This window comes from Echinops telfairi, unplaced genomic scaffold, assembly GCF_000313985.2.
Source record: "Echinops telfairi isolate 266 unplaced genomic scaffold, ASM31398v2 ScPeMD7_7468;HRSCAF=8506_0, whole genome shotgun sequence".
NCBI classification, from domain to species: Eukaryota; Metazoa; Chordata; class Mammalia; order Afrosoricida; family Tenrecidae; genus Echinops; species Echinops telfairi.
Window position 1 is genome coordinate 50,650,029 of NW_022111369.1, and position 14,580 is coordinate 50,664,608.

The window sequence follows — 14,580 nt, forward strand, 5'->3', positions numbered from 1 at the left end:
ATCAGGCGCAATTCCCACACTGTGTCCCTGGTGTTGTCCCTCGCAGGGCCATGGGCCAGTGAGGAGCATCTCGTCTCATAGTGGGGTTGGCCATGCCACACACACCTTTTGTGATGTTTGGAAGAGTCAGAATGAAACGTTCACTTAGACAGTTGAGAGATGGTGCAGTGGTAAAGCATTCAATGCTAACAAATGAATGTGTTAGTGATTTGAACCCAATAGTAGCTCCCTAGAGAAAACTGTGTCAATCTGTTCTGTAAAGATTTCTATCTTTAGGAATCCTGGAGAGGCAGTTCTGCTCTGTCCTGTAGGGTCTCCATGAGTCTGAATTGATTCCAAGACTATGACTTTGTTTTGTTAGGATTGTTAGAAATATACTACACTGATAACCTTATTACACTTCTCATCTACATGCCCATACAATGATAATATCTGTATAAGAACAGATTTTATAAAGTATATTTTTCTTAACAGAGTAGCTGTAAGTCTTCAACCCACCACTTCTCTGTGTGTCTGTCACACTTTGGTGGCCTGAGTGTTGCTGTGATGCTGGAAACGATTTTATTGGTATTTCAAATGCCAGGTAGGTCACCCAAAGTGAATGGGTTTCAGTAGAGCTTCCGGACCAAGAACCGGTAATAAAGGACTTGACCTCCTACTTCAAAGGGAAGAACACGCAAAAGGAGATTCTGCACATGTAATTCTCTAGGTGGAATACGCAGGAATCAAACTGGCTACATCAGTGGGAAACACAACGGAGAAGCTCAATGTCAGCAGCTAAAACCAGCCCAGTGGACGACTGTGGCACAGAGCATCGTTTGCTCACATGTAAGCTCAAGATAAAGCTGAAGAAAATAAAAACACATTCACAAAAGGCAAAATGCGATCTTGAGTCTGAATTTTGAGAGTATCTTCAGAATAGATTTGCTCCTTTAAACACTAATGCCAGAAGACCTGTGGGAGAGCATCAAATCCATCGTTCATGAGGAAAACAAATGGTCATTAAAAAGACAGGAGAGAAAGAAAGGCTCAAACTGGATATCAGAGAAGACTCTGAAAGTCGGTTTTGATCATAGAGCAGCTAAAGCAAATGAAAGAAAGAATGAACGTAAAGAACTGAGTAGGAAAATCCAAAGGGCAGCTCTAGGAGACAAGCCAAATATTATAATTAAATGTGTAAAGACCTAGAATTAGAAAAACAAAAGGGAAGAACACATTCAGCATATCTTAAACCGAAGAACTCAGGTAAATTTCAAACCTCATATTGCAATCTTGAAAGATTCTATGAACAAAATATTGACCCATGCATGAAGCATCAAGAGATGGAAAGAATACAGAGTCGCTGTTCCACAAAGAACTAGTCGACATCCCTCTACTTCAGAGGGTAGCATGTGAGCAAGAACTAAAGGTGCTGAAGGAAGAAGTTCAAGCAGCACCGAAGGGATTAGCCAAATACAGGGCTCCAGGAATTGATGGAATAAACATTGAAATGTTTCAGAAAGCTGAAGAAACCCTGGAAGCATTCATTCATCTATGCCAGGAAATTTGGAGGATAGCTACTTGGCCAAGTGACAGGAAGAGATCCATAACTGGCCCATTCTAAAGAAAAGTGGCCCAACAGGATGCTCAGACTATAAAACAATATCATTGATATCACAAGCAGATCAATGTTTTCTAAAGATCATCCAACAATGGTTGAAGCAGTACACTGACAGGGAGCTGCCAGATTCAGGCAGGATTCAGAAGAGGACTTGGAACGAGGGATATCATTGCAGATATTAGATGGATCTTGGCTCAAAGCAGAGTTTACCAAAAAGATGTTTACTTGTGTTTTATTGACTATGGAAAGGTATTTGACTCTGTGGACCATAAAAAACTATGGATACCCTTGATAAGAATGGGAATTTTGGAGCACTTCATCATGCCCAGGAGGAAACTGTACATGCATCAAGAGACAATTGTGTGAATGGAAAAAGGGAATACTGCACAGATTAAAATCAGGAAAGGTGGGGGCGGGTTGGATTCTCTCGCCGTATTTGTGAAATCAGTATGCTGAGCTATTGGCCACAAAGCTGCATCACATGAAGAAGAATGTGACATAAGGATGGAGGAAGGCTTACTATCAGCATGTGGTACGCAGATGGCACAATCTAGCTTGCTGAGAGTGAGGACCACTTGAAGCAGTTGCGGATGAAGATCAACGATTACAGCCTTCAGTATGGATTACGACTCCATGTGAAGAAAACCCAAATCCTCACAACTGGAACAATAGGCAACATCATGATAAGGGGAGAGAAGGTTGACGTTGTCGAGGATTTTGTCTTCCTTGGATCCACAATCAACGCTCATAGAAGCAGTTGTCAAGGGATCAAAATATGCATTGCATTAGGTAAAGCGGCTGCACAAGGCCTCTTTAGAGTCTTGAAAAGCAAAGATGCTACTGTGAGGACTAGTGTGTGCCTGACCCAAGCCACAGTGTTTTCAATAGCTTTATATGCCGTGAAAGTTGGACACTGAAGAAGGAAGCTCGAAGAAGAACTGGTGCATTTGAATAGTGTTGCTGGAGACGAATGTTGAAAATACCATGGACTGCGGAAAGGAGAAACTTGTCTGTATGGAAAAAGTATGGCCAGAGTGCTCCGTGGAGGAAAGAATGGCAAGACCTAGTCCGACATGCTTTGGACAGGAGAGATCAGTTCTGCAGAAGGACATCAAGTTTGGTAAAGTGGAGGGGCAACCAAAAAGAGGAAAGTCCTCAAAAGACAGATTGGCATAGTGGCTGCAGCAATGGGCTAAGACATACAGTGATCAGTAGGACGGAGCAGGACTGACTGTGCAGTTCTGTTATGGTGAGCGTAGCTGACATGGCTGCACCCACGACAACCACATCTTTGACACTTACAGATTGTATAATCATTAGGTAACAAAATGCACTATGTCATTAAATATAAATGTATGTATAATACTAGTTCACTAGGAGCCGTGGTGCAGTAGTGGGTTATGTGTAGAGCTGCTAACCACAAGTCCAGCAGTTCAAATCACCAGCCATTCCTCGGGAGAAAGGTAAGGCTTTCAATTCCCATAAAGAATTACAGGCTTGGAAACCCACAGAAACAGTTCGACTCTGTCCTAGGGTCACTATGAATATGGAAATAGACTCGATGGCACCGGGCTTTCGAGAGCTAGTTAGCTGGTGTTTACCAACTCAAGGAGAGATATTATGGAAATATATAGCTTTACATGAAAACTTTTTGAAGATAAGTATAAACCTATCTTCGATTTCCTTTGATTGTAGATTTTGAAGATCAGAAAGCTGGAAAGGAATTTTTAAATTCCCTATTTCAATTTCCATATTATAATTGGTAAAAAGAGAAAAGTAACAAAGAAAAATCTGGGTATCTTTTTTCTAGACCTCTTGACTCACTATGTGTTTTGCTCCACGATGGCATTCTATCTGAGATGCTTACAAAAATTAGGTAATAAAGATGCTTATCAAAAAATGATAGGTAATAGGTCATAAAGCATTCTGATGATGCAGGATTTATCATTTTGTGTTCTCGTGGTAGATTTTTAGGAGCATATGAGGATTCTACTCATTTGAAACCACAGAGTGAGATTAAAGTTTACGAAGGCTTAGGTTATATTGTAACTGATGTTTGTGATCACACATTTATAATATGCTTTTCTAATTTTTGTACCTGTAGGCATTAAACAGCTGGAAAACATACAGTCTCCTCGACTGATAAAAACCCATCTGCCTGTCCAACTTCTCCCTTCTTCATTCTGGAAGAATGACTGCAAGGTAACAAGTTTCGTGAAGGCTATCCTTGTTTATGCTTTTATTTCTTTACCAGCTGTTCAGAAGGATAGATGTGGTTCTGTGACTAATGGATAAATAATTTGGAAAATAATAATATGCACCCTTTATCCCAGAAATTAACTAGTACAAGTGCATATAAGAGGGTCTTGGGCACAAACACTAAAGACAGGAATTGAATTCAATGCTAAAACATAGAGTATATGTCATATTTTTATTCTCAAAGACGTCTGTCACACTAACAAATCTTTTTCCTCATTGTCAGCTTCTTTGAAACAATAATCAAATTACCCCAGAATGTAATTTTTCCTGTATCATACTAATTTCAACGGAAAAATGTGAAGTATGATTTGTGACTTCATTTAATAGACATTATATTGAAGTATAATATTTGGAGAGAAGCATGCACACATCATAATTATTTAGTGTTATAAATTCTTGTAAAACAGGCATAATCCGGAAATCAGTACCCAGATTAACATTACTAGCACTGCAAAAGCCCATTCCTCGCCCACTTCCAGGAAGCAATCTCCACTCATTAAGATTACCACAGTTTTGAAAACTTTCACCACCAGTTAGTTTGCCTGTTTAGCTATAATCATATCAATATCAATTGCCACAGAGTTGACTGTGACTCATAGAAACCACGTGTGTCCGGGTCAAACTATGCTCCATAAGGTTTTCAATGACTGACTTACAGAGAACAGATTTTCAGGCCGTTTCCCCCAGGGGCATCTAGATGAACTCCAGTTTCCAACTTTTGATTAACACCACAATGTGTTCATGGCAATCTTACAGAAGCACTATTCAATTTCCATATTACCAGCACCCCAAAAGAACATGATTTATGTTCAGTGGTAGAATTGTAAACATCCGTGTAGAAGACCTGGGATCAATCCTTGCCTATGGACTTCCTGTGGTGCCATCAGGTTTCAGCAGAGCTTTTAGATTACGATACGGTAGGAAGAAAGGTCTGGCTATCTACTTCTAAAAAGCAGTCAGTAAACACCTTATGAATCACAACAGCCCTACCCCCACCTAACCATGGGGAATTCAGGACACAGCAGCGTTTGTTCTGTTGTGCGTGTGCTTGTCTGAAGTCATAAAGTATATGCTTTTGAAGGTTTAGCACTTTATGCAACAGTATACTTGTGATAGCTATTCATATTAAGCTTCTAATTTTGTTTCTATGTTTTTATATATAACATGATGACTCACAAAATGTTGTATTCTAAGCTACAGTAGCATCATGACCTGATTTTATCGGCTACTGTACTTGTGTTGTAAATGCAAAAATAAATTTGATGTTCTCTGCAATCTTAGTACATTATTTCCTTTATTTAATTTCTCTGAAAACTATTGAATTTCTTCTGTATGCTTTTTGCCTCCCTCTGCTATTAGAGTGCAATGATTTTTTAAAAGTCTGTGCCCTTTGCCTCATGTTGCATAGGGTCACATAGAAAACCTCACACCATGACAAACATATTTTAAAATAATTACAAAGTATTAGTGTGTTAGACTGGGTTATCTAAGGAAACAAAACCAGTGATGCTCACATATGTAAAAGAAAGACCTTTTAATGGAGGAATCGTTTTATATCAAGAAGGCTTCCCAACTCAGCCCAAGGTCAGTCTATGTGTCCAATGCTAGCCAGAGTCCTCTTTAGACTCCATCACATGACTGCTGGCCAAGGAAGCAGAAAGGTAAAGCAGGAAGCAGAGAGGTCACAGGCTAGCGGGTGGAGAGTCAAGTGGATCCAAGGTGGGTGGGAACACAGAAGGGCACCGGCAGCTTCCAGAGTTGTCAGCCCACATGGGGCTGCCCCTGGAGGCAGACACAAAATGTCAATTAAAAAGCCAGTGAAAGGCAAGAGAGGGGAGGTTATAAAAAGACCACACAAACAAGGAGGCATCATCAGTCTGAGACATGGTGGGTAGGTTGGACATAAAATCTAACCACCGCATGTACTATAAACAGCAGCGGATGAAGGAAAAAGGAGATTCTAGAGTCTAGACCCTGCCGATGAGCTAAGGAAATCTAATAGATGAAGAACGTTATTAGCGTCCTGAGGAAAGTAGCATTGTCAAGAGTACAAGAAGGGCATCACAGAGAGACGATGGCATGTACGTAAGTGGAAAGATGTGAATCAGAAAGGCATATGCCAAAGGTCTACACGTTTTCAACACAGTGAAGCGCATTGTGTAGATTGTGGGAAGTGAACATAGAAGGGCAGGCAGTCACTGCATTTCTTCTTATTAAAGGCTGAAGAAAAAGTAGGATTGAGTGAATTCTGTGTTTCAGAATGATTTGTATAGTATTGACTATTGGATGTCAAAAAAGTAGATATAAATGCTATGATTAGGAATAGAAAGATAAAACTAAGCATTCTGTCAAGACAAGCGAATATTTTCTAATTATTAGAAAACAAAAATAAAATGCTAAATTTCCACTTTTATTAACAGATGATCTATGTGGCACGAAATGCCAAAGATGTGGCTGTCTCTTACTATTATTTTTACCAAATGGCAAAATTGCACCCAGAGCCTGGTACCTGGGAAGAGTTCCTGGACAAGTTCATGACTGGGAAAGGTTGGTGCAACTCTTCTTTAATCACGGTCTTTCATAGTGAAAGGTCTTATTTTGGAAGGATATAGATATAGAAATATGAAATGTAAATTGGGTGCTTATTATAAACCTAACATGTGCTCAACATCTTAAGAATACTTTGTGAAGAAGATAAAAGAAGCAGAATAATTACGTCTTCCCTTAGAGAAGTACACTTTTCTGGAATATGCGATCCATGGATTTCTGAACCCACCATAGTTTCAACGTCTTATTGGTTTTGTTCTTGTTAGTAGATGCTGTCAGTTGGTTTTGACTCACAGTGACCCTATGACAACAGAATAAACAATATCCAGTTCTTCCACATCCTCACAACTGTAGCTTTACTGAACCCATTGTTAGAGTCACTACATTTTTTTCATGTACCATCTACCCAGTATGATGTCCTTTTTCATGGACTGGCTTCTGATAACATGCCCATAGTAAGTGAGATGAATTCTTACCATCCTAGCTAATAGGAAGCATTCTGCTTGTAATTCTTCCAAGACACATTTTTTTCATTCTTCGTATAGACCATGGTATATTCAGTATTCTTCACCAACACCATAATTCAAGGCCATAATTTCATATTCAGCCTGCCTTATCCACTGGATAGCTTTTCCATGCATATGGGGTGATTACAAATACTGTGGCTTGAGCCAGGGGCACCTTAGTCTTCATGCCATTGCTTTTTAACACTTTCTGAAGATATTTTACAGCAAAATTGCACAGTGAAATACATCATTTAATTTCTTGAATATTTTACTAGTACAAAGTTATTGTACTGGCAAACTGGTGGGTTATCAAAAAAGAGGAAAACCTCACCAAGATGGATTGACACAGTGGCTGCAGCCACGGCTCAAACATAAGAGCAATTGTGAGGGTGGAGTCGAGCCGTTCTGTTGTTCACAGGGCGGCCATGAATCAGAACTGGCAGCGTCTATCAACAAGAAGTTATTAATGACAATTGTTTTAAGCATCTCACTTTTGGTGGAGTGTGCATCCATGCCATGATACTGTTTACATTTTGTACATGTGTTCATTTATTTTCATTTTATTTTATTTATTTTTAATGAACCATACAAATGCTTGAGTGAGGACTAAATTCCCAATGCTTTGTAATTTTACATGTCTATTTTCCTTTGCAGAGACACATATGTATATCTCTCGCAGTAACTCTCCCAATAGTTCCCCCAGGCATTTTTCAAGTTCTTTTTTCACTTGCAAACACAGGATGTATTCAAATACCTGCAAGACAGCCGTGTGGAAATTCACTGTATAAACTTTAACGTGTTCAAAACTGATTTCTTTGAGTATGACCAAATTGGGATTTCTTTTTTAAATACTGCCCTCGCCTCCCCCCATCCCTCAAAAAACACATTTTATTGGGAGTTAATACAGATATCATACCATTCCATAGTTCAAACTCACTGAGCAGTATTGTACAATTGCTACCACAGTCAATTTCAAAACCTTCTCTTCCTTCTTGAACTCCTTGACATCAGCTCCTCTTGACAGCTCCCTCCCCCCAACACACGCACAGGTGCCCCCCAGGAGCCCTTATTCTACTTGCTGTCTTTAGAGGTTCATCAATCCTGGGTTTCCTAAGCTACAAAATAGAAAACCATGTAGCAAACATACAACAGGATTACCCCCAATGACAAAATGCATCTGAGATAAACAACAATATGGGGAAAAAAACAACAAGCAATTTGAAAAATCAAACAGAAGAGGTTGAAAACCACATCAGGCCCAATATGCATCAGAGTGGGGATCAATTGACAAGGATTTAACTATTCAAGTCAAGTTTATCTTTAAAATACTTTTTATATATTTCTACTAGTTTGTGCTGTAAAATATAGAATCATTTTTCCTTCTCTAGCTGTCAGTTGAGAAGCCTTGATGTGTAGTGGGCTGTGGGATGGGCTGCTAAAGATGTCAGCAGCTTGAACATACCTGCTGAGACATGGCGGAAACTGAGACTTTCCACTCCCTTAAAGACAGACAGTCTTGGAAACCCGAAGGAGCATTCCACTCTGTCCTTGAGTCAGGATTGACGTGACGGCAGTGAGTCACAACAGCAATCCACATGTCCTCTCAAATCATGGATGAAGTTTGCGTTTTGACATCAATTCCCCTTAAATCTCAATGTATTATCATAATGATTTAAATTAATTTTTTAGAATTTTTACTTGAAATGAACCTAGGCCTGGTCTTTATAATATAAATTTAATTATATATTAATGAGTGCCCTTCAATTTAGCCTCCACTATCACGTCATTCTGTTGGATATACAGATTTAAAGAGCTTATAGTTGTTGGGGTGTATGAAGGGCTATAAAACTTAAGCATAAACTCAATGTACCAAGCAACAATGAATGATTGTAAGTCCTTGACATCATAGAGATATTTCAGTGGAATTTCCAGACAATCTTTGGCAGAAATGCACCGTATGAGTCAGAATGCACCAAGACAAAAGTCAAGGAAACAAATTAGCACACATTTTCAAAAATTCACATGATTGAAACACAGGTAAACGGAAGCCCTTACAGAGTAGAATGCAATGGAATGGGTGCACATTTTCATCTTCATTTCAAATCTTTAGTATTGTTTCTTATTTGTGAGACTCCTAGAGAAAATGACTAGAAACAAGCGCAAAACTTTGATCATTATTATTATTATTTCGGTCTATATAGCTTATCATTCATTTCAGAGTCTCTAATGTTAAACGAGTCACCTGAAGACATTTTACAAACCATACCACCGTGTTAAACCATATTTAATAATATCGATTTATTCTAACCGGAGCCCTGGTGGCATGGTGAGATAGGCACTGGGCTGCTAACCACAGCAGTCCCGCTAGAAACCCACGAGCTGCTCCTCAGGAAAAACTGGAGCTTTCTCCATTGAAGTGAAGGCTTACAGTCCTGGAAACTCACAGAGGCTGCTCTACCCTGTGAGTTGTTATGAGTTGACATCAACTGGTGCCAGAGAGCTTGTTTTTTTTGAGTTTATATATTTTAATACACCCTACAAACAAAATAATATCCTCATCTCTAAATGAAGACACTGTATGTTAGCCATGGATTCATATCTGCAGCCTTATTTCTCAATATTATCCTGTGAAAATTTCATTCTTGCTCAACTGCATCTCAAGGGCATCTTGCATACGCACATTCACCTTTGCCATTAGTTAGACCGTTCTGTTTTCAGAACGTCACCCTAATTCTCAGCATTGGCCAAGCCCTATTCTTCCTCTTAGTTCCAAATACACTCCAGCCTTTCCATATCCCTTTCTTATTAACTCCATCCATCCTATGATTTCTCACTTCCCCCCTCTATAAACTTTCATATCACTTATTGTCTGCATTACCCATATCGTCCATGTTCTTGTACTTTTCATTCTATTCATTTGAAGTTATTTTCTCCTTTCTAATTAAATTTGAAATTAGCAAGAATAAGTAAGGTTATTCATATACTTCTTAGTTTATAATATCTTTATAGATATCAATAGTATGTTGACAAAATGTGACTTACTACATTTAGCAATGCTTGTTCATTTAAATAGTTAAAATTTGAAAAAAAATTATCTTTAAATTCAGTGTGTTTTGGTTCCTGGTATGAGCATGTGAAGAACTGGTGGGAGAAGAGGAAAGATTATCGCATCTTGTACCTATTTTATGAAGACATGAAAGAAGTAAGAGACAATATCATTTTTTCTCTATTTTTTATGAAATCTCAATACTATTAGTGTATTATCCTATCAATTCTTGCACTCACAATACCTTTCTTTCGACCATTCAGTCCTCAGAGTAACACATATTATGCAATCAGAGATAATTATCTTTTTTTATCATTTTATTGGGGGCTCTTACAGCTCTTATCTCAATATATATATATATATATGTGTATATATATATATATATATCTCCATTGTGTCAAGTACATATGCACATATGTTGCCATCATCATTTTCAAAACATTTTCTTTCTACTTGAGTTCTTGGTACCAGCACCTCATTATTTTTCCTCCCACTCCCACTCTCCCTCCTTCATAAACCCTTGATAATTTATTAAAAAATTTTCATGTCTTACACTGACCACTGTCTCCCTTCACCCACTTTTCTGTTGTCTGTCCCCCTAGGAGGAGGTTATATGTCAATCATTGTGATCTGTTCTCCCTTTCTCCCCGCTGCTCGCCCCCTCCCTTCCATTTCCCTCCTAGTATCACTATTCTGATTAGTGGTCCTGAGGGGTTTATCTGTCCTGGATTCCCTGTGTTGCAAGCTCTTATCTTAACAGTGTACATTTTCTGGTCTAGATGGATTTGTAAGGTATAATTGAGGTCATGATTTGGGCGGAGGGGAAGGAAGCATTAAAGAACTATAGGAAAATTGTGTGTTTCGTCGTGCTTTACTGCACACTGACTGGCTTGTCTCTTCCTTTGAACCCTTCTGTAAGGGGATGTCCACCTGAATACTGATGGACTTTGGATCTCCACTCTCTCCTCCTTCTCATTCACATCAATATTATTTTGTTTTGTTTGGGTTTTGGGGGGGGGTCTTTGATGCCTAGTACCTGATCCCATCAACACCTCATGATCACACATGCTGTGTACTCCTTCCATGTGGACTTTGTTGCTTCTCAGCTAGATGGCCGCTTGTTTATCTTCAAGCCTTTAAGACCCCAGAAACTATATCTTTTGATAGCCAGGCACCATCAGCTTTCTTCATATTTGCTTATACACCCATTTTGTCTTCAGTGATCATGTCAGGGAAGATGAGCATCACAGAGTGCCAGGTTAGTAGAACAAAGTGTTCTTACATTGAGGGAGTACTTGAGTGGAGGCCCATTGTCCACCTGCTGCCTTAATACTTTACAAATAAATATATGTACATAGATCTATTCCCCTATGATTATGCATAAATGTATTTGCATATATACATGCCTGTATTTAGACCTGTATTTGCCTTCTAGTTCTTTCCTCTATTTCCTTTTACTTTCTTCTTGTACCACTATCATCATCAGCCTTCATTTGGGTTTCGGTAATTCCTCTCAGCTACGCTTGATCAAGCCACCTCCCGCTCCCCCACCCCCACCCCCAGCATCCTATGCCCTCCTCACCGTAGATTTTAGATCACTTGTTCTTCCCTTGTCCCTGGGTTTGTTGGCACCCCCCTACTTTCCCCCCAACCTCCCCTCTCCCTTGCACCCCACCCCCACCCCCTGGAACTGTCAATCACGTTTTCTCCTCCGGATTGTTTATCCTGCCTATCTTTTCTAGATAGACATGCAGGGACAATAATACGCACAAAAACAAAGCAAAGTGAAACGTAACAACAAAAGAAAACAAAACAACAACAAAACCGACAGTGAAAAAAGAAAAGCCTATCCATAGTTCCGGTCTGTCTGTTGACCTTTATGAGTGTTTCCAGTTGAGTCTGGAGGGGTGCCATGCCAAAGTCTAATTTTGGTCTTACTCAGGACTTCTTGCTTCACTCTCACTGCTGCTATGCTGCATTCCCTTAGCATTCCGCCCGGTCTGGTCAGCTCGGTCTGGTCACAGTGTCACCAGTGCTGTCCCCTGTAGCGCTATGGGTCAGTGAGAGACATTGTGTCTCGCGGTGGGGCTGGCCCTATGTTCCTCTCTGCTTCTTGGCTGCTTTGAGCCAGAATGTTGCAGAGATAATTATCTTTTGAAGACTAAATCAGAGTTTGTCCACTCTGATTTACAATCTATCAATGACACAGGTTCCTCATAAACTATAACGTCATTAAGGTAATTTATATAATTCGTCATAATTCAAACTTCTTCTTGTGCCACATTTCCCTTTCTCAGGGAGTGAGTCTACTTGCATGGGTGTTTCCCATTATTCGTAGACTAAATTCTTATTCTTCAAGTTTTACCTTATATTATACAGAGAAGTCGTTACTGACCACAATGTCAAATAATCTCCCCTAGAAATCTGTTACAATCCTCCCTTATTTTTATTGTCATACCACAACTTCTAATGATTCTGTTTATGTTTTTTATGTTTTGCTGGTCTCCTCCACTGTCATGCAAAATCTTTGAATTTGAAGCTATAATTGTCATTTCCCTGGAATATGATTTACACAGTGGCTTCAACAATGGGCTCAACTGTAGCAATGATTATGAAGATGGTGCCGGACCAGGCAGGTTTCATTCTGTTGCCCATAGGGTCAATCTATGACCACACCTAAAATTAGTAGCAATATGGTAGCTTCTTCCATGAGAAACAGAGTGGAAAGGCAATGCAATTCTATTGTTTAATCTATAAAGCATTGACCTTTTAGTTTTCATCTTCCACTTGATGATTACTATGGAAAAATAATTCAATATCTACTTTGGTTTAACAAGTGTGTTAGTTTGTATTACTTGAATAATCCATTTGAGAAGTGTTCTATTTATACCCATCTGTTAATTTTCTCATATATTTTCTAAATCTATGTCAGGTCGTCTGTGCACATCCCTTTTCTCTTTGAGATGATCTGGGTGTGGAGGTCAGAGACACAGCATATTCTACATCATGAGAGTGAAGGGGGAGTGATGACAACTGACTCCTGTGACCTGGAGAGTGGTTTTCTTTACCATCTGAGTTCGATGAGCCTTACTCGCTTTCAAAGCTGAATCTATTTCCTCTATTCTATTGTCATAGCAGAATCTTATTAAACACATAGCCTACCTAATGACTAAACATACGTAAAATAACCCTTTTCCTTTATGATTTTGTTAGGACCCAAAGAGCAACATTCATAAGTTGCTAGAGTTCCTGGACAAAGACCTGCCGGAAGAAACAGTGGCTAAAATCCTCTATCACACCTCATTCAACGTGATGAAGCAGAACCCAAGTGCAAATTACACCACCATGGAGAAAGATGCAATGGACCACTCTGTGTCTCCCTTTATGAGGAAGGGTAAGAGCATCCGATAACTTTTTTTAAAAACCACTTTCTAGCATATTGTGAAGCAGGTGGGTACACAGAAAGCAGTGATATTATAATAAATGGCAAATCATTTAACATGATGAGAAGAAAAACAGGCTTAGAAGAAACAATTTGTACACAGAAAGTCTGTCTTTGATGCAAGACAAATTTCCTAATGAAAATGATCTCTGCCTGAATAAGGTCAGCTTTGAAAACATCAGAAGCTTGTGCCCCATGAGATCAGCTGGGAAATCATGCCTCATTGATTATAGGTGGGGCTGCACAACTAATTATCAGAATTGCTATTAATACATTGTATACCTTTAAAAAGCTGAACTGACAAAATTGTGTACTAGATAAATTTACCCAAAAAAAGCATACAAAAATGATGCGGAAGCTGCGTATATACAACCAAACACCTCTTGGGAGCTGATTTCTTAAGTTAAAGGTTTAGAGCCACGTGTTCATAAGACAGCTCTGTTAATTGGCCTAACAGCATGTTCAGCGCTTACGTTCGGTCTTCTAGCTTGATGCATAAGACTTAAGGTCTTAGGATTATAAAGAATCCTCCAAGAACAACATTTATTGACTAACCAGAACAGCAGAGGAAGAAGGAGAGTGAAGAAGAGAAAAATTTCTTTGTCATCTTAAATATGTTGCTAGTCTAATCATGTTGAGTCTACCATTGTTATTACTGTAAATCATTGAATCTTCAGTATTGAACTCAATCTTGCACAAGTTAGCCCTTGTTAATAAATGTATACTAAACTGAATTGTCTGCATGAGAGGGAGAAATTGAAGCTTTCTTGTAATTCCTAAGCTGTCTATCTAAAAATTAACTTAACAATTCTCAGTGATGGAAAAATCCACAAGACTTCTTTTGCATTTGTTTGGGGTGTCGTTCAGTTGACTGTGAAGTTGCAGTTCTGCTGAGCTCTTTTACACTCTTTGCATGTTTGCTTGGATCCCCGGGACCTCGTTCTTTGTGTCTTCTTTCTGAACTTCAAGCTGAAAGAGCTGCCCCTGTGTGAGACATGCACAGCAGGGTATAGACAAAGAGTGAGAAGCTGGTGGATAGGGAACCAGTGGAGCAGTCTGAGGGGCCAGGCCCAATCCCAACTACTACATGGACACCTGCCCCTCCCCTCAGAAGGATTTATTTCGAAGGATGGCATTGAATCTGTAGCTCCGGGAGAGGGACATATCTGATCAGAGCACA

At 39.3% G+C, this 14,580-nt stretch overlaps 1 protein-coding gene across 1 annotated transcript in view; it reads left to right on the top strand.

Moving 5' to 3' along the window:
* The window catches only part of LOC101657505 (sulfotransferase 1 family member D1-like), a 21,617-nt gene that overhangs the window by 4,294 nt on the left and 2,743 nt on the right, over nucleotides 1–14,580 (top strand). Inside the window, exons 3-6 of the mRNA XM_004703176.2 lie at nucleotides 3,705–3,802; nucleotides 6,280–6,406; nucleotides 10,020–10,114; nucleotides 13,172–13,352. Coding sequence (XP_004703233.1) covers nucleotides 3,705–3,802; nucleotides 6,280–6,406; nucleotides 10,020–10,114; nucleotides 13,172–13,352 — 501 coding nt within the window. The remainder of the gene's footprint in view (nucleotides 1–3,704; nucleotides 3,803–6,279; nucleotides 6,407–10,019; nucleotides 10,115–13,171; nucleotides 13,353–14,580) is intronic.